The 23,833-nt window shown below is 51.1% G+C and overlaps 8 protein-coding genes across 8 annotated transcripts; 4 read left to right on the plus strand and 4 right to left on the minus strand.

Annotated features, from left to right (window-relative positions):
- Positions 1 to 335: 335 nt before the first annotated feature.
- Positions 336 to 1,596, plus strand: M406DRAFT_324547 (uncharacterized protein). The gene is made up of 3 exons (XM_040919885.1): positions 336 to 652; positions 726 to 830; positions 914 to 1,596. Exons 1-3 carry the CDS (start codon positions 510 to 512, stop codon positions 1,245 to 1,247), a joined length of 582 nt encoding a protein of 193 aa, XP_040771871.1. The 5' UTR covers positions 336 to 509; the 3' UTR covers positions 1,248 to 1,596.
- A 284-nt stretch (positions 1,597 to 1,880) lies between these two features.
- Positions 1,881 to 4,312, minus strand: M406DRAFT_296384 (MFS general substrate transporter). Its single transcript, XM_040919246.1, has 4 exons — positions 3,619 to 4,312; positions 2,891 to 3,511; positions 2,627 to 2,746; positions 1,881 to 2,535 (listed from the first exon to the last, which is right to left on the minus strand). Exons 1-4 carry the CDS (start codon positions 4,022 to 4,024, stop codon positions 2,000 to 2,002), a joined length of 1,683 nt encoding a protein of 560 aa, XP_040771872.1. The 5' UTR covers positions 4,025 to 4,312; the 3' UTR covers positions 1,881 to 1,999.
- Positions 4,313 to 5,277: 965 nt separating this feature from the next.
- Positions 5,278 to 6,177, minus strand: M406DRAFT_47328 (uncharacterized protein; the record flags this gene model as incomplete). Its single annotated transcript, XM_040924330.1, has 1 exon — positions 5,278 to 6,177. One exon carries the CDS (start codon positions 6,175 to 6,177, stop codon positions 5,278 to 5,280), a length of 900 nt encoding a protein of 299 aa, XP_040771873.1.
- Positions 6,178 to 6,683: 506 nt separating this feature from the next.
- Positions 6,684 to 8,943, minus strand: M406DRAFT_73354 (uncharacterized protein; the record flags this gene model as incomplete). Its single annotated transcript, XM_040925618.1, has 8 exons — positions 6,684 to 7,032; positions 7,140 to 7,267; positions 7,381 to 7,568; positions 7,641 to 7,713; positions 8,067 to 8,179; positions 8,245 to 8,468; positions 8,530 to 8,599; positions 8,778 to 8,943. 8 exons carry the CDS (start codon positions 8,941 to 8,943, stop codon positions 6,684 to 6,686), a joined length of 1,311 nt encoding a protein of 436 aa, XP_040771874.1.
- A 1,269-nt stretch (positions 8,944 to 10,212) lies between these two features.
- M406DRAFT_334518 (uncharacterized protein) lies at positions 10,213 to 12,312 on the minus strand (the record flags this gene model as incomplete). Its single annotated transcript, XM_040920948.1, has 3 exons — positions 10,213 to 11,528; positions 11,694 to 11,972; positions 12,225 to 12,312. 3 exons carry the CDS (start codon positions 12,310 to 12,312, stop codon positions 10,213 to 10,215), a joined length of 1,683 nt encoding a protein of 560 aa, XP_040771875.1.
- Positions 12,313 to 17,512: 5,200 nt separating this feature from the next.
- Positions 17,513 to 18,180, plus strand: M406DRAFT_103543 (uncharacterized protein). The gene has a single exon (XM_040915071.1). The coding sequence runs from the start codon at positions 17,595 to 17,597 to the stop codon at positions 17,781 to 17,783; it is 189 nt and encodes a 62-aa protein (XP_040771876.1). The 5' UTR covers positions 17,513 to 17,594; the 3' UTR covers positions 17,784 to 18,180.
- A 1,300-nt stretch (positions 18,181 to 19,480) lies between these two features.
- On the plus strand, positions 19,481 to 21,503 carry M406DRAFT_343054 (putative MFS sugar transporter; the record flags this gene model as incomplete). The annotated part of the gene is made up of 5 exons (XM_040921829.1): positions 19,481 to 20,320; positions 20,434 to 20,608; positions 20,851 to 21,050; positions 21,167 to 21,347; positions 21,484 to 21,503. 5 exons carry the CDS (start codon positions 19,481 to 19,483, stop codon positions 21,501 to 21,503), a joined length of 1,416 nt encoding a protein of 471 aa, XP_040771877.1.
- Positions 21,504 to 22,154: 651 nt separating this feature from the next.
- Positions 22,155 to 23,538, plus strand: M406DRAFT_296388 (Nitrilotriacetate monooxygenase component A/pristinamycin IIA synthase subunit A; the record flags this gene model as incomplete). The annotated part of the gene is made up of 1 exon (XM_040919247.1): positions 22,155 to 23,538. The coding sequence occupies one exon, from the start codon at positions 22,155 to 22,157 to the stop codon at positions 23,490 to 23,492; it is 1,338 nt and encodes a 445-aa protein (XP_040771878.1). The 3' UTR covers positions 23,493 to 23,538.
- Positions 23,539 to 23,833: the final 295 nt, after the last annotated feature.

Below are 23,833 nucleotides of genomic sequence, written 5' to 3' on the forward strand. Positions count from 1 at the left end.
TGTGCATTTGGTGGTACTATAGCATACGACGATCTCACGGGTCAAATGCGCTTCAAGAAAGGCATCACCGCACTGTGGGTCGATCGGCTGGGCAGTAGCAACGTGAGGTTGAACGAGATGGCTTGCATTGGAAATGCAAGTCAAACACAAATTATCTGATTCATCTTATCTCCGCCCGGAGACCATGTAAAGCTCGGCTGACCCACTGTAAAACACCGCGCCCGACCATTCTCCGAGGTCGCTTAGTGACTTCATACCCTCCCGTGGCGATTTTTCTCTGCACCTCTCCATTTTGCAACTGGGCCTTTTCTTGTCCCATTTCACATCCCAAACCCAAAGAACAACCTACAACCCACATCAACAACAACCACCCCACTCATCACGATCAACTTCATCTTGCGATACCTAAAGCAACATATCACCTAAACCGCTCGAGCAATTGATCAGAGCACCATACAACTGCTGCAGGAACCGCCGCGCAGCTGTATCACACAAAAGCACACATCAATATGTTCTCCAGAGGAATCCGTGTCGCCTCGAGGCGAGTCCTCGCTACACCCATCCGCCCTGCCATCCTCAGCGCACCTCGACAACTCACCCCAGCCGTCTCCGTTGGCGCAACTCGATCCTACCACGAAAAGGTTCTTGACCAGTATGTTTGACTGACTCCATCACCGCACTTGGTGCGAGTACTCTGGATATCATGGCTAACCAGCTCATCACAGCTACTCTCGACCGCGAAATGTTGGGTCGATGAGCAAGACTGATGCAGATGTTGGAACTGGACTGGTAGGCGCACCGGCATGTGGCGATGTGATGAAGATTCAGATGTGAGCTATTTTACACCCCTCACTCCCGCCCCAAACTCCGAAATATATCGGCTTTCGTGCTAATATACCCACCTTTTTAAAAGACGCGTTGACCCCGACTCAAATACCATCTCCGATGTCAAGTTCAAGACCTTTGGCTGCGGCAGCGCCATCGCCTCCTCATCCTACTTGACCGAGCTTGTCCGCGGCATGACTCTGGACAAGGCCTCCCAGATCAAGAACACGGACATCGCCAAGGAGCTGTGCCTGCCCCCTGTCAAGCTGCACTGCTCCATGCTGGCCGAGGACGGCATCAAGGCCGCGATCTCTGACTACTACACCAAGAACCCGACTGCCAAGAAGACGAACCTCGCTGGTACTGGTATGAAGATGCCCGAGGTTGAAATCACCTCCGCGCCGGCGGCTGCTGCTGCTTGAAGGCGGTTGTCAAGTCCGACGGAGTTCCGAGAATGGGAGTTTCTCGTGCAGGGTGCAGTACTTGTTCCGGCGTTTTGGGGTTCGTGCTGGGGATTCTTTCACTTTCTTTAATCAAATACCACACAAAACAATCAGTCTGAGCTGGTTGGAGGTGGAGTCCTTCATGAATCTTTCGGAAGTTGGGTCTTGGTGGACTATGAAAGGATCAAGTTCTGGATTGGACATGCTCAGGGGACAGACACTGCAATGACGATGGATGGTTGGTGCCTACGGTCTTTGTAATGTTGCAACAAATTGACATCTCCATAGGTAGCAAGGTAACCGAATACGATGCATTCGTTGACCTGCCATTTGCGAAGAAGTCCTCCATCCTTCAAGGAAGCCGCTTGAACTGGCGCATTGAGATTGATCAGCCTTGCCCTGGGAAGCACCTGCTTGACGTTATTGACCTCCCTCATGAAGATCTTCTAGTATTGCCAGTGATATTTCCCCCCGTTTCTTAGCTACAGTCCAAGCCTACATTCCAGCACGACAAGCCTTCTGCCGTAAAATTGAGCCCCCAAGTCGACAAACTCCATGACTAGCACGAATACTTTGAGCAGCTATATTAAGACGACGGAGATTGCGTCCAATGATGAGGAGAATCCTGAGTCTGATTTTCATCAAACTCGACCAGTTGAACAAGAAGATGCTACGGCCATGTTAGGTGTAGATAGCTACGCTGAACAGACTGACCATACATCTCAAAATGCTTACGACCTCCCATCCGACGACTCCAGCCTCTTCGTCGGCAACAGCGCCGTGCTCACCACACACCCCAGAGTAACCCCACCCGCAAGATACAACACCGCATTCATATTCCCATCGCCCGCCGTCCCGTCTCCATACAAGCTCTGCGCGATCAAGGGGCTCACGATGCCGAACAACCTGCCCCAGAAGCTAGCCACACCACAAGCCGTGCCGCGGACGGGTGCGGGAAAGGCCTCGGGGGTCCAGCCGTACAGCACGGCGTTGAACATGGACTGGAAGAAATACTCCATGGTGAAGAGCCCTAGGTTCTTGGCAACGGTGTCGACGGTGGAGAAGAGGATGATGGAGAGGCCCATGAGGGCGGAGGAGATGGTCATGGTCCACTTGCGGCCGAGACGAGGGACCCGGTACATGGCGGCGCCGGCGAGAACGCCTAGGATGCCGGGAGCATAGGTGTAGATGTAGGAGGCGTAGGTGAAGGAGAGAGACTGGGAGGCGGATCCGTTTTTGAGGGCGAGGATGCGAGGGAGGTAGAAACCTGGGGGTTTGGTGACGATAGCCATTAGCAAACGTGTGTTTCTGCTTCAGAACAAAGGACTTGTGACAAAGTGAGGAACAACACAACTCACCAGCAACAGTGAAGCCCCAAAAGTCCATGATATACGTTAACCACACTAGTATTGTTAGCCTCGTCATGCCCACGCTCGAGAACAACATCCTGTACCGCTCCATCCCGCCCATCACCTTCTCTTTCGTCGGCTTCATCCGCTTGAACGTGTCCACCCCACTCCTCAGTACGTTCCCGCTCGGCGTGCGCTTGAAGACCACACGCGTTCTGCCCTGCTCACCACCGTCCGACGTATCCTCTCTACTTCTACTAGTAGTGGGCGGACTGCTGGTGGGTCTATCGTCACTGCTACCACTACCAACAAAGGAGCTGCTCCCGCTCTTCAGCGCCTCGAACGCAGCCAGGCTCAGACGGCACTCATGCCCGTTGGTCCTGGCAATATGCTGCACGACACGGATAGCCTCCTCGTCCTGGCCCTGGTAAATAAGGAACTTGGGCGACTCGCGGAACCGAAACACAAAGAAGCGCAGGCAGAAGACGGCCAAGGTGATGCCGCCGAGCGTGAAGAGGAGATAGCGCCAGCCCATGTTGTTGCTGCGCCCGCAGCACGGGGCACCGGGAGCGAGGTCGTTGGCTGCGCAGCTGGGGAGAGGGTTGGCCTCGGAGAAGTTGGGGCTGCAGGACATGGTGGGGATGAAGCCGAAGGCGATGGCGGAGCAGATGACGACGCCGATGGGCTGGAAGATGGAGAGGGTGGCGAGGAGGAAGCGCCTGTTCTGGGGGAGGAATTCAAGCGTGATGGTTGTGTCAATGGGGATGTTCCCGCCGACACCGAATCCGACGAATGCTGTTAGGACCAAGAAGGTGGTGTAGTTGTTGGAGGCGCCGAGGCATAGGCCAAAAATTGAAGAGAAGAGGCAGGTCAGGTTGAATGCCCATCTTCGACCTGATCAAGGAAGGAATACGTGAGCAAGTCAGCATTCTTTCCAGCTTTCAAAAAGAGCACCACATCACTGGATGATGATGAGACAGGAGCTCAATCATCGCACATACCAACCAGGTCACTCATGACGCCCCAGAAGAACGCCCCAGCTGTCAGTCCTGCATTGAAGCTCGTCGAGATGTTCCCGCTCTCATCATTTCCAAATCCCAGCTCTTGTTGCAGCGGGCTCAACGTCAGCCCAAAGGCCTGTGCCCACAGCAGATCCAGCATATACCCAAACCCGCACAGGCCCCAGATATACCACTGGTATCTCCCCATTCCCATGGCGTCGATCTCACGGTTCACCAAGACGCACTTCTTTTCGTACAGGCTCAGTCCGTCCAGATCTGAGTCGGCAAGGACTGTGGCGGGAGAGTATGTGGGTGAGAGAACCCGAGTGGGCGTGACGACTGGGGAGGCCTTGTGGTCGTAGCCATCTTCCCGATAGGGGGGCTCATTTTGGCTGTGGCTAGCCATGGTGAGAAGGGGAACGGTGGCCTCGTCGCTGGTGAAGGGATCCACCTTGGCGGTTTGTGGTGCAAGATAGTTGGGCAGCAGGGGAGGAGATGGATTCTCCTTTGTTGGGTGTAATATAATGAGCCAGAGACTCGGAGGAGGAAGAAACCACGGCGTAATACAGGTGACGCCTGGCGGACGACGTATGTGACAGTGGGTGCATTTGGGGCTCACCAGACTGGTTCTCGGTCCCGAATTCGCAACAGATGTTGTGCTTGAGAGACTTCAGTTTTGTATAGTATTGATTTATTTGCTCGCTCTGCTATTATGAACACGAGCACAAGTGTGATACACAGTACACCCTCCAAGAGAGATATTGAGTATTGTTTGCTGACTAGATCGAATCCGAGGTGCCTGATGAAGCGCCTTTCCATGATCATCCATGACGTGAAACTAAGGTTTCTTCAGAGCACCACCACGAGGTAACAATCCTTGGCCTTGGCTAGCTTTAGCTGTTGATGCGGTCCCACGCTGGTGATCTGTTGCAGGACACCGTTTGCGCTGGTGCAACCCCCAGATCGCTGATCGTACAAAGAAAATAGTGTACGTCATGACTTAACCTGTACGGCTGTGCTAAGAAACTGAGCACCCGCCCAAGTTTTGGAGTTCGCTAGCCGTCGTAAGCCGTTGTAACGTGGAGGTAGGATTACTATTTCTAAATAAAAGACTGTATAATCGGCGTTGTAAAAATTGATGATGTTGTCAACAAAAGGCCCCCCAGTGCTACAGTGGCTGGCCCTGAGAACCCCTGGACGCATCTCAATGTAGACACTGTTACTTGCGCCTTGCTGCCCACAAATGCTACCTGTGATTTTTAATTGTTTCTCTCTCTCTTCTGACTCTCTCTGTAATGTACTACTTTATTAATGATTCAAATTTGCTGAGACTGCGGTGTTGGCCGGATCTTCTGGTTCTGAGCAGCCAAGGAGCGTCGACATTAGAACGCCAGGTGAAGGGAGTCTGGTTTTGGTCGTGATTTTAATTAGTGATAGACGGCAATACCAGATAGTACAGATACAGCCTCAGAATCCGAGGCCACTTCCCACGGCTGCTTCTGTAGTGGCTCAAGGAGAGGAGACTGGTTCGGATCCAAGTTCAAGTCCAAGTCAAAGAAGAGGTCGTCATCAGCCATGATCAGGCTGCTGCTCCAGCCAGCTCGGTTCTTGTCGTCATCTTTGTTGTTTTAGTATATCCGTCAACAGTGAGTACAATTTTCACAGGCCCAGTCCAAGGCCGGCCTTGAGGGGCGTGATGCCAATCGTCTGCCACAGCTCCCTGGTGTCGTAGCAGCGGCCCAGCGCCTCCATCGACCGAGGCAGCGCCCTCACACCCTCCTCTTCCATGAGCTCGTGAACCCATCGTGCCTGTTTAGTAGGCTCCTTGTCAAGCTTCGCACCCTCATCCCTCACGCCCTCAGCCCATCCAGCAAAGAGACTCCACCAGTCATACACAAACCCATCCGTCACCATCCATCTCTGCCCCTTGCCGACCTTGTCCCACCCGCCCTTCTCGCTCCGTCTCATCACTGCCAAGACCACACGCGCCACATCGACACCATGGATCATATGCAGGCTCTTCTTCCCCCTGGCAGCGTCCTTGCTCGTCGCCACACGGTCAAACCAGTGCCGTACATCCCTGTCTCCGCCCCACAGCCCGGCGAGGTTGAGCACACAGCCCCCCAGCTCCAGCAGCTCATCCTCCGCCACGGCTCTCGCGCCCGTCCTCTCGTACGGGCTCCTCCGGTCGAGCCAGGGCGTCTGTGCTGGATCGTTCTGCCAGATCCCCGAGCTGCCGAGCTGAACGAAACGGAACTGGCCCTCCTCCGCCCCGCCATGCGTCGCCGTGTAGGTGCGCGCGAGGAGCTTGCTCTGGCCTTCGCCCTTGAGGGGGAAGACGATCAGAACGTGTCGTGCCCGAGGGAGACTTTTGAATGAGGCTTCAAGGTCATTTTCGGAGCCAGAAGGGTTGAAGGTCCATTGGAGGGTTGGGTGGCCTGCTACTTGGCGGCCGTCGGAGGTGGTGGCTGCAAAGAGGAGCTTGTGCTCGTTGAGAAGCGGGATCAAGAAGGTTGCGGTCCAGCCTGCGCCGAGGATGAGGATGTCTAGTTCCTGCATCGTAGGTCCTGCAAAGGGGTTTGGCGCCTGGTAATTACTGGTGCGAGGATGTTTTTTCTTTCTCTTTCTTTCTTTTCTTTTTCGTTTCTGCTTCTTCTTACTGTGAGGGTTGAGGAGTGGAGAAGCGAAGCTTGTGTTGGGAAGGACAGGTTCTGCGACGAAACTTTACGGCGCGGCCCGCTCGGTGCACGTGGGATTGAGACCATTCTCCTGCCGACGAGCACCGAATTACCGAATGTATATTTAAGAACACTAAAGAAAAGCAACGAGATTATTTTCTGGGGGAAAACAACTTTCAACATGCCACTATTTCGTTCAACATTACCCGCAAGATGTTCTTGGACGCCATGGCTGCGGGTCCGGACACAATACGCAACCACAAAGGACCTTGACATGGCTCTCACAATTATTAGAAAGGCAGAAAGAGAGAAAAGATAATCCTTCCTAGTATAAATTAATTACTTGCATTATTTCGGAGATTTCCTACGGGCACTCAAGTTCCACATCTATACTACAGTTGAAAAGAACTTGATCCCCTTCCCGTGCCTAGCCTGGACGGGGCTCAGATTGCCCTGCAGCCCACGGAACGAGTTCTGACCAGACCCTTGTTGAAAAGCCACTTGACCCGAGGGCATCTTGCTGGTGCCATTGCAAGCACCCGCCTTGTACTCCAGATGACAGAATGGGACCAGGTTCGACGAGCTGCCAGGCGTGCTGGACCCAGCCTCGGTAATATAGAAGCCAAGGTTGTCTCCTTTGGCAACAGTCGTATTCAAGGGTACCTTCATGGCCTTGAACGACGTGCCGATCTGCGCTGAGGTGAAAGTGGCTGACCCTAATTGCTCGAATGTGTATCTTGAGAGGAGGGAGAATATGTACGCGTTAGCAGCCAATCAAGACAAGGACCTTTTTGAGTCGGTAGAAAGCGAGTGTGTCGGAAGGGGATCATGAAGAAGACTCACGAGGGCGCGACGAGATCCATCAGAGTGCTAAAGCGGAACACAACAATCTCGACATCGACCGATTGGTTACCAGCGGCGATGTTGACCGTGGCTGAGGTGAGGGTTCCGTCCTTGGAGTTGGTCCAGGTCTGAATTACTCGTTGGTAGAGGTCGGTGTCACACACAGAGACATACTGTTTGGTCGCGGTCGGGTGTCAGCAAAGAATTTTAAATCCCAAAAAGATGGAGTGGCCATGCTCACGTTGGCAAATCTTGGAGATAAGTCTGTGGCCTCAGTCAACGCTCCGGTATCAACTGCCCCGTCTCCCAATGTAAAGGGTACGGTATAATGGGCGTCAGCAGAGCAGTCCAAGTCTTGAACACTGCCGTCCTCGTTGAATCGAAGTGGCTGGAAGAAGTGGCCAGAAAAACTAATCCGAGGTCCGCCGGCTGTGGAGTTTTCAACTTGGTCAGTCATCATGCAGCAGTACTCTGAAGTGCTGCGAAATCGGAGTAACATACGAGTTGTAGTAGCATGCCAGACATAAGTTGTCTCGTTGGTCGCCGGATCAGTAAGAGGCAAAACACCCTCTACCTGACCACCACAGTCATAAGCCGAGATAATTTGACGCTCCCAGGGCCCGGAGAGACACGCTGATCGATAGACAACTCCAACACTTCCAGAACAGAAGCCACAAGTGTTGCTGCCCACGATGTCTGGCTCATTGTGTCAGTACATAGTCCCTTAGGTGTGACTTTCAAGGTTTAGCTGCACTGACAATATATGCCATTGCGCACAAACAAGTCTGGAGACTCCATTTGTTGGTCTACCAAGTCAAACGCGGCAGACGTTACATTGGTGCTTGTTTGCGTTGTGTTCAGCTGCCGAATTGTCAGAACTGTCTCTTCGAGGAGTATCGCAACCATGTCTATAATTACGGCACGTACAAAATCATCTGTCAAAGGAGAGATGTGCATTGTCTGGAAGATGGGCGGCCAGAGACTCCCGGCGCGCGGATCCGCAAAGTTGAGGACAGACCATATCAGGTAGGCTTTGCCACCTGCAAAAGAGGAAGGATTAAATGAGTAAATCCATGTCTTTGGAACGTTTCTGATATCGACATACCAATCGTGACGACGGATTCATCTGCTGGCTGTAGACCAGTGAATCGAGGATCCAAAGCGGCCTCGCCTGCAACTGTGAATGACGCATTTGGTGCTGATGATGTGGCGACCGTATATCCAGTCCCCAGGTTGGACCAAAGCACATATTCCTGTGTTTCCTCGTTATAGATGACATGGGGCCGTCCGCCGGTGTCCTGACCCGAAGACAAGACGCCTTCGAATTTCCTGTGTCCAAATCTCGTATCAGATTCTGAGTGAAATGGACTGTTTAGAGAGCTCAACGAACCAGTTAATCAAGTCAACAGATGAGTAGCAGAGCAGAGGCGTCTCTGCACTCCCGGCACTTGTTGTGAAATCTAGGCCGTACGAGTAGTACTTATTCTCTATAGATATGGCATGGCCTTGTCAGCGATAGAAATTTCCACAGAAAGCATGAAGATGTCATATTATTACCGAAGTCTAGACATTAAACCGAGTTAGCTATGTGGTGATTGATATGGCGTTCGACGTGGGAGAGTGAAGGAAGCAGCTAACAGTAGATTTTCAAAGCATAGGAGCTGATGTGGTTTCCATCAACATCAAACAAGAACCGATTGGCGCCATGAAACGTGATTTCGCCCGAGGCTTTTGCTTCCACTGTTATTGTCATAAAAGCGAAAACGAACGCCCCCAGGAGCACAGTCAGGAGTCTTTGCGCCATTGTCGAAGGTCGTGAAGAGACGCGAAAAGTCAAGTTGTCAACTTTTCTCTATTTTTGCTTTCTCTCTTGCCAACTGTCGCAACAGAACAACAAATTATCCAAAATCCAACATCGCAACATCATAACGGTGAGTTCCAACCCAATCAATATCAATACTACCTACTGTATACTGCTGCATGTGTCACCAGTAACGGCCCCCGGGTTATCCGGGCACCCCGGCATCGAGTACCCCATGGGGTCGGAACGACATACCGATTTAGATGTGGACTGGGGCAACTTTGCGGGGGTGACACTTCAATCGCGTTGGTCTAAGCTGTCTTGTGATATTTTCAACCAGGATGAATATCAAGGATCTCTCAGCTTAAGTCCTCGGCAGGGCCATTCACGCCATATAGACCGCGGTTGTTGGGTGCGGCTTTTCCACACGTTCGAGCAGCTCTACTCGGGAACTCCACGACAATCACCGAACATGTGGATAATTACAGTACAATTCAAGCTTACATGAAAGTTTTGCTTGCCTTCATATTATCGGAAGGTAGATGAGAGACCCGAGGGCTTGAAATAGTCTTCTCAATCTTGTTCGAAGATGAGATAACAATCCTGCCAGCAAGGTTCCTCTTGTTAATGAATCCTGACAAACGCCACCGAGATCTTGCACTTGATCATATATATTACCATATTCTTTAGAAACATATCCCACATCGTCGTGACCTTCTCGGGTATTGCCTTTTCCAGCTGTGTCCGAGAATTCTACACCAAGAAAAGTTGGGAAACAAGGTTGGGTTCCATTACATTGATCGAGCGCGAAGCCTCAGTACTTATATACTTCAACCTGGACATCAACACATATTACCTCTTCTGCTTGCTCTGACTAAAGCCAGTATTCATTCGGATACACCTTTTCTCCAGTCCATGACTCATGGGGGCCTTATGTACCATGAAGATAGAAAGGAACTTAGATGTGCTCTTCAGAGAACCGCTAGTTGAGTCAGATGCGGAAAGGACGCCTAAAATTTTGACATGTATTAAGCTTGTATTGCGCAACGAATTGGTTGCAAAATCTTCGTACACCCTTTTCAGTACTTATTGGAACTTAACCTCGGACATACGCTTAATTCGTCAATGTAATACAACAGAAACCCTATAAATCTAAAACATCAGGAGCTCTATTGGTCTGCAGGAACTCATGCTAGGAATTATGTACAAGAGAAACATGTAAACGAATCTATGAGTATCTACCTTCCCAATGTTTCAGTGGTCTCAGGCAATCTACAAATTGCGGCGCTTCAGCTGGGGAGCAGATGGGGAGTCAGCGGCACCAATGATCTTCTCAACTGCTTTCTCAGCAACGACCATAGTGATGGCCTGCGTGTTTCCAGTAGGAAGATCTGCATGGATACTGGAGTCCACAATGTGCAGGTTGTCCATGCCCCATACTTTGACGTCCTCTGCGCTGACTACAGAAGTCCTGGCATCTGTGCCGATGTTCGCAGTTCCGAGGTAGTGGTCGCCCTGAGAGTACGAGGAAAGGATGTACGACACATTGGTGTACCCCTCGGCCATCTCCCAGCCTTCGTAGGAAGACATGCTTTCCAGCATCTCCTCGATGAACATAGTCGCGCCCTCCTTATCGCCATCATCTCGGAGGTAAGGTTTCTGAGTATAGGTGACGTCGCCGTTGGCACTGATTCCCATTGTTCCAGATGAGGTCGCGCCGTGGGTCAGGTACCCTTTGATGAGGAAGAGACCTGGGCCTTGCGGGCTGACTGAGCCCTGGTAGTATCGTGTAATGTTGTCCGAGGCAACGTTGGAGGTCCAGAAGACCATGCGGTGGTAACCCTGAGCCAGAACGCCAGAGCCTGCTGTCTCGTATAGGTCGATATCGGCGGTGTCGGTGCCATCCACAACAGTGGTGACGTTAAAGGCAGTCCAGTTATCGGGAGTCTGCACGTAGAAGGTGAAAATGGGGTGGTCCTTGATAGCCTGTCCGACAGGAAGATTGATCCAGTCATTCTTGGGCGGCAGAACAACACCAGTCGTGCCGTTGGCGACAGTCTCGATCTGGTCGATAGGGCCGATACCAGAGTTGAAAAGAATTCGGGGAGTTCCCCATGGACCGGCGGCGAGAATGACCTTGCCTCCTTCGTTCAAGCCTATAGTCTGGATGGCGCCGGATTCAGTCTCAAACTCAACTCCAGTAGCCTGGCTTCCGTCCCGAATGACGCGACGGACTGTGGAGTTCAGTTGATAGGAAAAGTTGTCGAGCTCCTCGGCCAGGGGCAGATAGGTTCTCAGAGGGCCAACTCGCTCCTGGTTGCCGATATCCCAGTTCGGGTAGCTGTAGGCCTTGGTCTTCTTATTCGGCTCCGCGCTCGAGTTGACCGACGACCAGCCCTGGGAGTCAAGAAACTTGGACACGGTCTCGTACATTCCTTGATCATAACGCTTGCCGTCCTTGCTTGGCAGGGAGGTTCCTGGGTTGAGGCTCCAAACTCGATCGGCCGCCTCCGCCATATCATCCCACTTCCATCCAGTGGGCCACTTGTCGTCGAAGTCATGTTCAGGAGGGTGTGGGAATACCATATCTATATGCAGATGCGTCAACATCTATCCTGGTGTGCTTAAGTATGCTCAAAGAGGAGACTTGTGTGTTCAAGATATCAAAAATGACAAGGCACCATATGGTTCTTAGAGAGAACCATTGTGGAAAAAAAAAAGGACAGAAGGAGAAGAACTTTGAAATCACTTACAGTTTATGGAAGCACCACCTCCAAAGACGCAAGAAGCGTAAACATCTGGGGTATCAGCGCACAGGTATGCATTGAAAAGCGTCTCGTCCCCGACGTTATAGTCGGCAACTGCTGTCGAAAGACCAGGCACATCAATAGGAGTAAGGCTTTCGTTCCAGCCCACTGTCCCGACGGCACCGGTTTGAACGGTAGGGCCCTGTCCACGGGAAAGAAGGAGCACGCTCTTGCTAGAAGACTGCGCAAGGCGCGTGGCAGCGACAATTCCTGCGGGTCCACCACCTACAACGACATAGTCGTAGCCAGTTGTGTTGCTGGAGGTTAGTCTCGCAGTCGGGTTCCTCGAGTAAATTGCCGACGTGTTGCTGAAGGGCGCAGCAGCCGCGAGGGTGCGAGTGAGAAGACTATGCATCTTCGATGTTTCGTTGCTTTCAAAAGTGACGTTGTTGGACGAGAGTCACGTAGGACATAACCTGGTCCGTTCATCGAGTGACGAGTGTCTCTTAAGTATTTGCTACTTCGTCCTGGCTATACCACTGACGTCCTCGATATCCTTGGTAGCATCGGTTTTCGACCGCAGACTTGATTTTTTCTCTTTAATGGAGCCTTCATCAAAGTGCATGGCCAAGATGTCCACATTCCATGTACATCCGACCGGCCTGTTCGGCCGTGGCAGTGGATGTGAGGGTATAATTCACGCCCAAGATTACCCATCGGGAAGTTTTGGTTGAAACAATATCCACAGAAATGACATGGATAGCCTAGATAACCTTCATCTATAAGGTTTGAGGCTCGATTTGTAAAGAGGATGTAAGAAGTTTTGGTGGGTCTATACTATTTGACAGACGTCAGTTTGGCCAGGCTTTCTCACACAGTATTTCCGCTTCATGATTTGGCCGGCTACAAGTTCCTTGGGATTCCCTACCTCCATCAAAAAGCCGCAGTTCCCTTGATCCTCGAGCGGCGAGGAAATAAAGAGAAAGCCATACATTTCTACTGTGCAGCGTCCTTTGAAACACATCAATCTTCTGGTCTGATTTGTATCGAGTTTTGGGAGCTCAGCAAGTGTGATTTCAGTGACCGCACGGTAGACGATTCATGTTTCCCGGATTTTGGGGTGCTTGGTTCAGCCTTGCCAGTCATGACGAGGTTAAGAGTTTGTCGGAAACCCACTTCTCAAAGATGGAGATCGCCAAAGGAATTGCCAAAATCGGCGGCCCTATAGTGCAAGTATCTGTCTGAGAATATAGACATTGATCGTTTCCAAGTTTGAGGGCTGTATAATCTTCAGTAGTAGAAATGCGATTGATGACCAAGCGTCTCAGTTTTGACTCGCTTTACGCTGATGAAGTAGGACAATAGCAAAGGTTTTTTCTTCTTTTTATCAAGGATTCACTTTGTCCAGGCCGACGTGAAGAAAAAGAGAGAGAAGATTTCTTGAGCATTTGAAACCACCTGCCTTCATGGGCCCGACATCGGCATATCGTTTTCTAGGCGAATTTCACGACCCCAGAGTTTCAGTCATGCTTGAAAGAATCCTTACTACATAGAGATTTGATCGTCAAAATTTCTACTACTAAAAATTCCCCGAGACTCCACACCTCACGTCCCATTTCTGCAGGCCAACTCGGCGGGTTTGATCTGATAAGATGAACGCCATGGCACTATCTGGGGGAAAAAAGAAGAAAAAAAGAAAAAAAGAAAATCCAGGTTCAGACCTTTGCTGGATCTACCTGTAGTCTCTTTCCCAACATTCACGTCAGGCATGTTCGGGCATATGGATCTTTTTCAAGAAGGTGGACTGGCGAAATTCTTTTCCGCAAACGTGAGACTCCCGTCTTAGTTTCTTCTTTATCTACCTGGGAAAGGACAACAAAAGGAACGAGAAAGCTTCCTCCGACTGAAGAGGACCAGTCCACGAGCATGCCGCAGACCCGCAAGCTCTCACCTCATACGCATGCATGTGTTTCTGTCCGTTGTCCGCACTCCAGTCTATATAACATCTGCCCCATACGGACCTCACACATGAAGTAGAGTTTGACACGGAACAAGTCTGCATGGTGGCCTGGCTACTGTAGAACACGAAGAACGCGTCAGATGTACAAGTAGACATATGAGTTGTGCTATCGACCTTCTGCCCCTGGTCACTATTCCACCTACCTTCATTGGGCGCGGTTGTCCTTTTCTTGCGCCTGATCTTACACCTGCCGCCCCCCCTTTTTTCTTCTTCTTCTCTTTTTAATGATATTCTCAATGCATATGTGAGTCCATTGACTGCCAATGAATAAGCGAGACCAAATTGATCAGGTCAAAGCGGGTCTGCAATGTACCACAAGTGCTTCTACGGTAAGATGCCATAATTTTAGATTATCATAATTAGCTTCTATGTGATGACAACAGAATGGCACTGGCCTACCACGCGTGGAATGGTTTGGACACGAACTTCTTCTCACTGTGCTACGTCCAGTCATTGATCCGCTGTATGAATAGAAGGAAAGAAAACTAAGCCCCATGATGGCTCTGTATATCATTTTCTGATTGAAAATTGCTCCTTTGTATCTAGCCCAGATCATTCGGTTCTAATTGTGATGTTTAAGGATTTGATGAGTATCGAGATCTTGCTACACGTTGCGCAGATAGCCCCCATATCACTTGGTGTGGACACTCTTCCTATCCCCTCAGACAAATGTGAGTTTCGTTCTGGGTTACACAAATCCCCTCTTCTATACATCGTATTGTAACATGCAATGATTATCTAAATCCATACTGTGGGGTTTTAACCCCCCATATGTCATAGGGGGAAGAGCCGCTTTGTGGTTGGAAACGCCGGTGCAGGATGTCTGACCACCCTACAGTCCTGACAAGTCACAAGATCGCGTCTTAGCCTTAGGCAGCGGGATACGTGCGCTCCGAAAGAGACAAGATCTTCAACAGCCAATCTGAACTGGAGAGTAACAATGCCTTCGTAATAGCAAATATTAATAGCTATTCTGGTGGATCGCGAGGGCCAATCCATTGTTGTGGAATCGGAACGAAGTCTCCTCGGAGGTCCGAATTGGAAAGCAAAGCTTATACAATTGATGACCCTTAATATGCGACCACCGTGCTGATCTCTTGCTTACCCGACATAGTGAGTAAATGATTCCATGTTTTATTGACATTTTGTTGTGCTCTGTGCAGAGACTCCTTCGCTCTGAGTGTCCTTTTGAAAGATGACTGTATCCACTGTTACTCTCTGCAGCAAGTTTCGCGAAATAATGACACCACCTTCCTCGGCTTCAGAGTAAGGGTGCGTGGGAATGCCACGAATGCCGAGCCTCCTCGAATATCACGCTACGACCCCGCAAAATATTCCTTGAGGATGAAAATAAGAATGAATCCTGGGGGAACACCCATGCCTCTTCTCCACCTTGACCATAACGGCTTTATCCATCTCTCACGTCAACGTCTGACCAAAAACGAAATTTGAAGGGGGAAAGGGGGGAATGCTCCAAATAGAAGACCTCGTTAGAGAAGAAAGAGAGGTCATGCTGTAACGTTCTGAAGCAGTTCATTACAAAATGGTCAACTCGCAGAACCAGCGGTTTGGTAAAAGAAAAGAGAAAGAGGGGAAAAGGAAAAGAAGAATCAAGAGCTGTCGTACCTCCGTGTGCTTGCAAGAGATGCAAGACCGCGAGAGGTGCATTGGCAGAGAGGACAAATCCCACAACAACCTTTGGATGCCATCTCAGAGACCGGGTCATGACCAATGATGATGCATTGTGCTTGCTGAAAGTATTTGTCCCTTTGCAAGTGCTGATCAGAAAATGCCCGTCCCCAAAAGTCCACTTGGGATGTGACGTGTGACATGATGCTGTTCTCTTAAATGACATCGCGCCTCTGACGCAATTTTTATTTATTTTTCATTCACAAGGTTCGACACCCTCGGACAACGAGAAGGCGGTAGGCAGTAATAAGCGGTAATCGCTGCAGCTGTCTGTTGTGCTGTAGTAGCCGCATGCGAGGATGGAGCACGTCCTGTGGATCCCCCTGGGCTAGATGGCATTCTAGCTGGAGATCATATCCACCTTGCTACGGGGCAAGTCTGAGCAAGGGACTGGGCTGAAGGACTTGTTCTTGTCATGGAAAGCCAGGACGGGAGAATTTAGCGGGTCTAGCCGCTCACATTCACGATATGCCTCTCGATCTAGGCCGTTCCAAGACATTCTCGCTTGTATGGGACGCGTACGAGCCGAAAGACATCCCTTGCAGTGGTTTTTAACTTTGACGCCACATATCATTCCGCTCTTTGAGGCCGCCCTGCCGAGGCTATTCACCGCTACAGGCGGAGGGCTCCGATGTGGAGAGAAAACCCAACCCTTTCTCGCGACGATTCCTGGAGTCTTCCTTCATGTCAAGTCCAAGGCAACTTGCCGACAAGAAAACACTTTGCATCCCTTGAGGCTCAGATCAGCTTGGAAGGATTCAGCCCTGAGACGAAATTTGACAGCGCAGCCCCAAACTAGTGCTGCTCCAGCCCACGTGTATGTGCATTGGGGAGCGAAATAGGACTCTGCTTGCTCCATAATGCCTGTCTCTTACCATCTCAGCTGACCACCTATTTGGGAATGGCCTCCGCCAAAATGCCCATCAATATCAACAATAGGTCCCACATGTCCTCTTCCTCCACCCCAGTCTCTCCCATACAGATCTTTCCAAAGGCTCTCTCTCACCCCCTTCGGCTCTCTTAAGTCTAAACAATGCTAGAATCCTTTAGTGGATGACGGATCACGGCACACAACCCCAAAAGTCTGTTGACCAAAGCGGACAAGTAACTCCCGGTTGCCTAGACCAAACCCGGCGTAATTGTACTGCAGTCTGAACCCCACCTCAGCTGGATTGACTTTGCTACATGAAGGCGGCACACTTTCCCCATGTTGCATCAGGCCCTGTGCTCTTTTCCCATCCATCTCTGTATTCTTTTGCCGAAACGTACACAAAAGCCCTTTCTCACCTTATTGTCCATCTATATCATTCATCAAGGTGAAGGCTTCTTGCTAGTACGATCCGATTTAAACCATCCTCCCAGCCTGTCATACGTACTCCAACCTCAGCGTCCACATCTTATACAACGATATTTAGAAGAGCTCCGACGTTACTGCAGCAACTCTAGCACCCAATCTCATTGCCATTTAGAACGCTTGCATTCTCGAAAGAGAGAGAGAGAAAGACCGGGAGAAGATCGACGGCCATAAAAGGCCAGTCTTGCCTCGAACCCATCGCATCGCTTCAGCTGCTCGTGGTCCGAGCAGCAACACCATCATCAACATGAGAAACCTCTTTTCTCGTCTCAGAAAGGCCCTTTGTCGGCGCGCAGGCTCAGATCGACCGTCAAAATCTAATCCCCTGAACCAACCCGTTGCGGGCCCTTCGTCATACAACAGCCACAACAAAGACCGCGCAGCGCCGCAACAAACTCACCTCGAAGAGGCAGCCCCAGAATCCATATTCCAGCAACAGGCGAGACAGATTGCACACATCCAAATCGGAGGCATGAGGAGAACCACAGCAGGAGGCGGGCAGGGCACGAGTTTCGTCACTTCCTACGCGCCAGTACCAAACAAGGGCCCGACGGCGTTATCGGAGAGGCAGCCAGGTGCCGCGGCCGGACACACGCTACTATCCTACGGCGCCACTTGTAGCACGAACGGCACACTGGTGGCGATAGACGATTTCGATGTCGAGAAGCAAATAGATCCGAGGAGAGGTGTGGACGCTACATGGAAGGGAAAACCGAACGGCACCGTCTACGACAGCAGACAGGAGCTGACGGAGGAGGATGAGGATACCTGGGCGCGATTGGCAATGTGAAGAGCTGACTGACGAGGGTGAATCATTTTCACCTAATGAAAACAATTGAAGAGCATGGGAACTGTCTCGAAAGGACAGCCTTGCGCGAATTCATCGTCCATGTCGATGCTAAGCCCAGCCATTGCGCAGGCGACTGGGCCGGTGCTGTGCTTGGACCATCATTCAGCTCAGATATCTCGCATCAAGCATGTGTTTGATTCAGCAAATTATGTTTTGTTCTCTTTCGGAACAAATACTCACTGAGTTGTCGCCCTTGGAGGCTACCAGCACCTAGGCATAGGCATCAAGAAAGAGTCAGACTTCCCTCTTGGGCAACATTGCCGCGATAAAGCCAGCCAATTTAGGTTGCACACCGCCGAAGGAAGTCCTCTGGGCCAGAGATGCTAGGCGCAAAGGCACAAGGCAAAGGCACACCTCGAGAACCTCTGAGGGTGCTAGGTATCATGAGAGGCTCGAGCATCAGATGCATACCTCCTTAGAGCATTTAAGTATCTTAACCAAACGGATATCAGAGCTGGAAACGGGGGCCACGACAGTGTCATCATTGCGGAGTAATTAACAGGATCCTGGAGATTTAGATATTCGGACAATCCTAAAGGGATTACCTACTCCACAACACAATGATCTACAACAGTTCCAGAAATTATCGAAGTGGTCTTCCACATGCGTGTTGACATGTTCATTCACTGACTGATAAGCAAAGCCACCTGTGTGCAGTTTGCACACATTTTGTTTATCCCTCTGCCAATGTACGCGTCCGGCATAGTGTCAATGGGCAGACCCCTTTTGATATATGAAGCTGTTCGAAGCACTGAGTTCGATATTTAGATTATACTTTGCAACATTAGCGTCATCGGAATGGGCGGTATGGTGGGTGCAAGAAGTAACTACTTATATTTAAGTAGTCAATCACCACCCATGGCTGACAGCTTCGTCAGGGACCACCGCCAAGAGCCCACGCGCAGACGCATAATTAATCGTAGGATGCGCTTGGAATTGGATTTACCGGTCCCTGAATACATGTTCCTCCTTATTCTTTCTGTGAATGTATGTACGAGTCCGAACAGAGACAATCTTCACCGTTGACTAACAATGCCTGATGGAAAAGGACTATTCATCTTCTTATGACCAAAGATGGTACGCAAAGTAAGGACTGTTAACGACGGACCGCGCTGCTACGCCCTTCGCCGTCATCTGCTGACAAAAAGCGCCAACGTTTATCGGTGCCCGCAATAGGTGCTGCAGAACCGGTACACATTCAAAGTTTTCCCCAGGCCTGGGCAAAATCAGCCCAGCGCCCGCGGTCTATGTGCCGTGACTCTGCACGAAGTTGCAGAGAACGCGATCAGCAACCAGCCTGTTCAGAGCAGTGGACTGGGAGACGGGGTACACTGGAACAGGAGATGCGCTTTCGGCGTCCACAGCGGCGAGGCCTGTGGCTTAGGACGCAAGTCTGAGAATCATGGTGGCCACTCGTACAAGGAGACTAAGATGTGGGGATGACTACCATGTACATATTTTCCTTTCCTTTCATTTTGAGTAGAAGTTGAGAAACACCGGTACTGGAATATGATCTCACTGGTAAAATCATCGTCTGCATTCAAACATGATTGGTGTTTCTGTAATGTTTATCTTGAGCTAAATTTTTGGAGCGTCAGACGGGCTAATAATTGATGCTTTGTGGAGATGACGTCGCGAAGACATTTGCTTGCAGAGAGGAGGATGGATAGTCGACCATCCTATTGATATTTGTCTCTGCGGGTTTTCGATTTAAATCCGGATCATGGCATCTCGATCTTCTTTCTATATCAATCGATCTCCCTTCCACTTCAGTTCCTTGCCCAACAAATTTTTTTTGATTGCCTTTTTGTTTCTTCAGCTTATCACGGATTGTTGTTTGTGAACCAACATTTCCCGTCCACGTCCACTCCAAGTGTATCATGTCTTCAAAATCACCACCCCGTTACATCCTGGCTTCCCTTGGCATCTCTCTTGGGGGGTTTCTCAATGGCTATGATACTGGGTCTATCGGTGCCGTCACCTCCATGTCACAGTTCACGGGCACTGTCGGCGGATTATCATCCACAATGGTTGGGTTCATCGTCTCTCTGATCATGCTAACCGGTGCCGTGCCCTCCGTGTTTGCCGGCTGGCTGGCGGATCACTACGGTCGTCTCCGCACAATCATGCTCGGCACGGCCCTCTTCGCAGTCGGCGCATTGCTCCAGGGCACTGCGACGCGTCTGCCCCAGTTCCTCCTGGGCAGGACGATTGCCGGCTTGGGGGAGGGCATTTATATCAGCAACATGGCCGTCTACATCTCGGAGATATCGCCAACCAGGAGCCGCGGCGTGCTGGCCGGACTGCCGCAGTTCATGGCAACCCTGGGAATCTGCACGGGCTACTTCACATGCTACGGGAGCGTGCACATCGAAGCATCAGCAAGTCTAGCCTGGCGTTTGCCCTTTTTCGTCATGACAGCGTTCGCTGGGCTGCTTGTCGCCTGCTGTACGAGGCTGCCTGAGTCGCCCAGGTGGCTGATGAGTTGTGGAGACCAGCTGGGGGCGTTGGACTCGCTGCGCAGGCTGGACTTTTCCATGGTCGAGGCCGAGAGGGAGTTCCTAGGCGTCGGTGCTACCACCGTCACCACACAGAGGGTCAGCCTGTCGCCGTGGCAGAGCTTCAGGCTATTGTTCACGAGGGGCTACCGCGCGAGGACGGTCCTTGCTTTGTTTGTGCTGGGCATGGTTCAGCTTTCTGGTATCGACGGTGTACTCTACGTAAGTTTTCTTTATTTTTTTCTAGTTTTTTCCTGCTTTTTCCCCTCCTCCTTCCGGCCCTTTCTACCATACGTTGGAGACTGGCCCACTAACGTGCGATCATTATTGTTTAGTACGCTCCACTTCTGTTTGGACAAGCTGGCCTGTCCTCGTCTACGGCTTCTTTTCTTGCCTCAGGCCTTTCTGGTATTCTTATGCTGGCCATTTCGGTGCCTGCTTTCTTGTTGTCTGATAAATGGGGTCGTCGTACATCTGCCATCACAGGCGGCATCGGCTTATCTGGGTGCAGTATGTTTTCAAATTACCCCCCCCCCCCCCCTCTTTTCCTTTTCCTTTTCCTTCTTCTTTTTTTTTTTTTTTTTTTTTGCCTTTCTGCCCCCTTCTCGGAGCGGAGCAATGATGAGAATTTATTGTTCTGAGGAGGAACCTTAGTCAACTGAGGGCCTGCAAAGACTTGAGACATTCCTCCAGCAATACTGTCTTCTTTTCTATTCCGAAGAATGTATGATGGCTTGCTAATGTTTTAACAGTGTTCTTGATAGGGTCACTCTATGCTGCTGGAGCAGTGCATCCCTACGGCGTGGCCAGATGGGTCGTCATCGTATCCGTCTTCCTCTTTGGGTTGATCTACAGCGCCACTTGGGGCATCGTTGGAAAGATTTACGCCTCTGAGATACAGCCCACACACGTCAGAGCAGCTGCGAACTGCGTCGCCCAAGGGTTGGGCTTTGTAAGTCTCCTCACACTCCGTACTCTCTGATCACAAATCCTGAGCGAGAGCTTCTGCTCCCTTGTCATCTAATCATCATCTTGGTGGAAACCACATGGCTAATCAAGACCTGCAAGTTTACAAATTGGCTGGTGGCCATTCTCACTCCCATCCTGCTAGACAAATCCGCATTTGGCGCTTACTTCCTGTTTGGCGGCCTTGCGCTGTTCACTGTTGCGGTCCTTGGAGCTTGTATGCCCGAGACGCGTGGCCGATCGTTGGAAGATATACAACAGGCCTTTCACCAGCCCACCCTGGGTACTCTGACTTCAAAGCTGAAGCGCCTGGCCCGCCGAGAAAATGAGAATCAAGTCAACACAAGGGTGCGACCTGAGGATGACGAGGCTGGTGATATCGAGTTGCGGACTGGAACGCTGAACCCGACTTTGTCAAGCCAGCCTGCTTCTGACTTGAGAGAACCCGTGATGAGAACACTCAGAGTTGAGATTTGAGGAAATACTGGTACCCAAGCAAAACACAACTGTAACATAGATATGCGTGACTTTTATTTATTTTATTTTATTCTTACCAACGCCAACTTCCCCCCCCCCCCCTCCCCCAACACACGCAAAAGAAAAAGAATGGAAAAAGAAAGACTCTTGCTCAGGTCTCATTGTCACGATTTTTATTACCACTATCAGCTGCTAGTTATTGTGAAAAAGGTGGCCAAAAAAGGCTGCCGGACCGGATAGAAGTGCCGGTTTGCAAGGGATAAAAAACAGGACCCCCAGGCCCTCAAGTGTGGCTGTTCAGTGCTCCTCTCCTTTCCACACTTATAATCTTGTACCGTAGTAACAACAGACTAAGTTGCTCCGTTGATGATAAATCCAGTATAAGCTATCCCGACCCAACCGTACAAAGAACGTGTGCATGTATGATGTGAGCCCTCACATCGATGTCGTGATCGCTCCGCTTCCGTACCCAAATTTGTAATCATTGGCTGAATGTACTGTGTATAACTTGGCGGCGAGTATGCTTCGATATTATCCATGACAGACATTGTTCGATACGGTGTAGACTACTAAGTAGCATCAAGTTAATCCCAGAGTAACTAAGACACAAACCATGTCGCAGCCATCAAAACAACTACACCTTACCGCTTTCATGCGGCCAGTCAGTCTCCACACGGGAGCATGGCGGTTCCCGGGTGCCTATGCAGACGCCAACTTCAACCTGGCGCACCTCAAGTCATTTATTCAGAAACTCGAGGCCGCCAAGTTCGACGCCTTCTTCATGGCCGACCACCTCGCGGTGATGAACATGCCCACGGAGGCGCTGAAGCGCAGCCACACCATCACCTCGTTCGAGCCCTTCACACTCCTGTCGGCGCTCTCACAGGTGACGGACAAGATCGGGCTGGCGGCCACGGCGTCCACCACGTACGACGAGCCATACCACATCGCGCGCCGGTTCGCGTCCCTGGACCACCTCAGCGGGGGGCGCGCCGCCTGGAACATTGTCACCACGGGCAACCCGGAGTCGTCCAAGAATTTCAGCAGGGAGGAACACATGGAGCACGGCGACCGGTACAAGCGGGCGAGGGAGTTCTACGATGTCGTGACGGGGCTGTGGGATAGTTTTGCGGATGATGCACTTGTTCGGGACCAGAGCTCGGGAATCTATGTCGACCCTGAAAAGATACACACGCTCAACCACGTGGGTGACGACCTGCAGGTCCGTGGGCCGCTGAACATTGCCCGCCCTGTGCAGGGCTGGCCTGTCATTGTGCAAGCTGGACAGTCGGAGCCCGGAAGACAGCTGGCGGGCGAGACAGCCGAGGTGGTGTTCTGTCTGCCAGGAAACTTGGAGGCTGCCAAGGAGTTATACAAAGACCTCAAGGGCCGCGCCGAGAAGGCAGGTCGGAGCAGGAACCACATCAATATCCTGCCAGCCGCCATGGTTATTATCGGCGACACCGTCGAGGACGCAAAGGCCAAGCGTCTACAGCTGGACAGCCTCGTGCACTATGACAGCGCCATCGCCTCGCTCTCGGTGGTGCTGGGCACAGACGTCTCTGGTCTCGACCCGGACGGCCCGCTCCCCAAAGACCTACCCGAGACACAGGGAAGCCGCTCGGCCCGTGCCAGCGTGCTGCAGCTTGCCGAAGCCGAGGGGTTTACGGTCAGGCAGCTTGCACAGCGGTTTGGAGGGTATGGCGGGCTGTCGTTTGTGGGGACTGCCGAGAGCGTGGCCGAGGAGATGGGCACCTGGCTTGCTGAGGACGGGGCTGACGGGTTCACTGTCATTTTTCCCTTTGTGCCGCAGGGTTTGGATGATGTCTGTGAGAGGCTGATTCCCGAGCTGCAGCGCCGTGGTCTGTTCCGGACCGAGTATGAGGGAACCACCTTGCGTGAGCATCTTGGCCTACCGAGGCCTAAGAACCGCTTCTTTGAGCCAGCGTAGTCTGTTGCTGATCCAGTCAGTCATGCTCGAATCAATCTCTTGACCTAACCTTCCTTCTGTTATTCCTGCGTCCTTCTCTCTGTACTTGTCATGGTAAGTCCAAGGCGTAAGATGTGGATGATAAGGCTGTATTGCGGCGCTCGCACTTGATATGATGTAACCATAAAGTCTAGATCGCTTCCTAAGTTCACCTCCTTGTCCCGCCTCATTTCTCAATTTCCCCGTGTTGGCGTTGGCAGTTGAGTTATCAAACAAGCGGAGAGCTAGCATTTAATTCCTACGAAACGCCCTTGAGAATATCAGCTCATGAATAATTCGAGTAGTGCTTTTGTGTAGCCCCT

This window comes from Cryphonectria parasitica (assembly GCF_011745365.1).
Source record: "Cryphonectria parasitica EP155 unplaced genomic scaffold M406scaffold_9, whole genome shotgun sequence".
NCBI classification, from domain to species: Eukaryota; Fungi; Ascomycota; class Sordariomycetes; order Diaporthales; family Cryphonectriaceae; genus Cryphonectria; species Cryphonectria parasitica.

What these genes read in the sequence shown, in the direction of transcription:
- M406DRAFT_324547 (XM_040919885.1), top strand. Translation starts at nt 510, where the DNA reads ATGTTCTCCAGAGGAATCCGTGTCGCCTCGAGGCGAGTCCTCGCTACA. An exon ending in CACGAAAAGGTTCTTGACCA is followed by an intron (nt 653 to 725) that starts GTATGTTTGACT and finishes AGCTCATCACAG; the next exon opens with CTACTCTCGACCGCGAAATG. An exon ending in GATGTGATGAAGATTCAGAT is followed by an intron (nt 831 to 913) that starts GTGAGCTATTTT and finishes CCTTTTTAAAAG; the next exon opens with ACGCGTTGACCCCGACTCAA.
- M406DRAFT_296384 (XM_040919246.1), bottom strand. Translation starts at nt 4,024, where the DNA reads ATGGCTAGCCACAGCCAAAATGAGCCCCCCTATCGGGAAGATGGCTAC. An exon ending in CGTCATGAGTGACCTGGTTG is followed by an intron (nt 3,512 to 3,618) that starts GTATGTGCGATG and finishes TTCCTTGATCAG; the next exon opens with GTCGAAGATGGGCATTCAAC. An exon ending in TTGGGGCTTCACTGTTGCTG is followed by an intron (nt 2,536 to 2,626) that starts GTGAGTTGTGTT and finishes CCAAACCCCCAG; the next exon opens with GTTTCTACCTCCCTCGCATC.
- M406DRAFT_103543 (XM_040915071.1), top strand. Translation starts at nt 17,595, where the DNA reads ATGGGAACTGTCTCGAAAGGACAGCCTTGCGCGAATTCATCGTCCATG.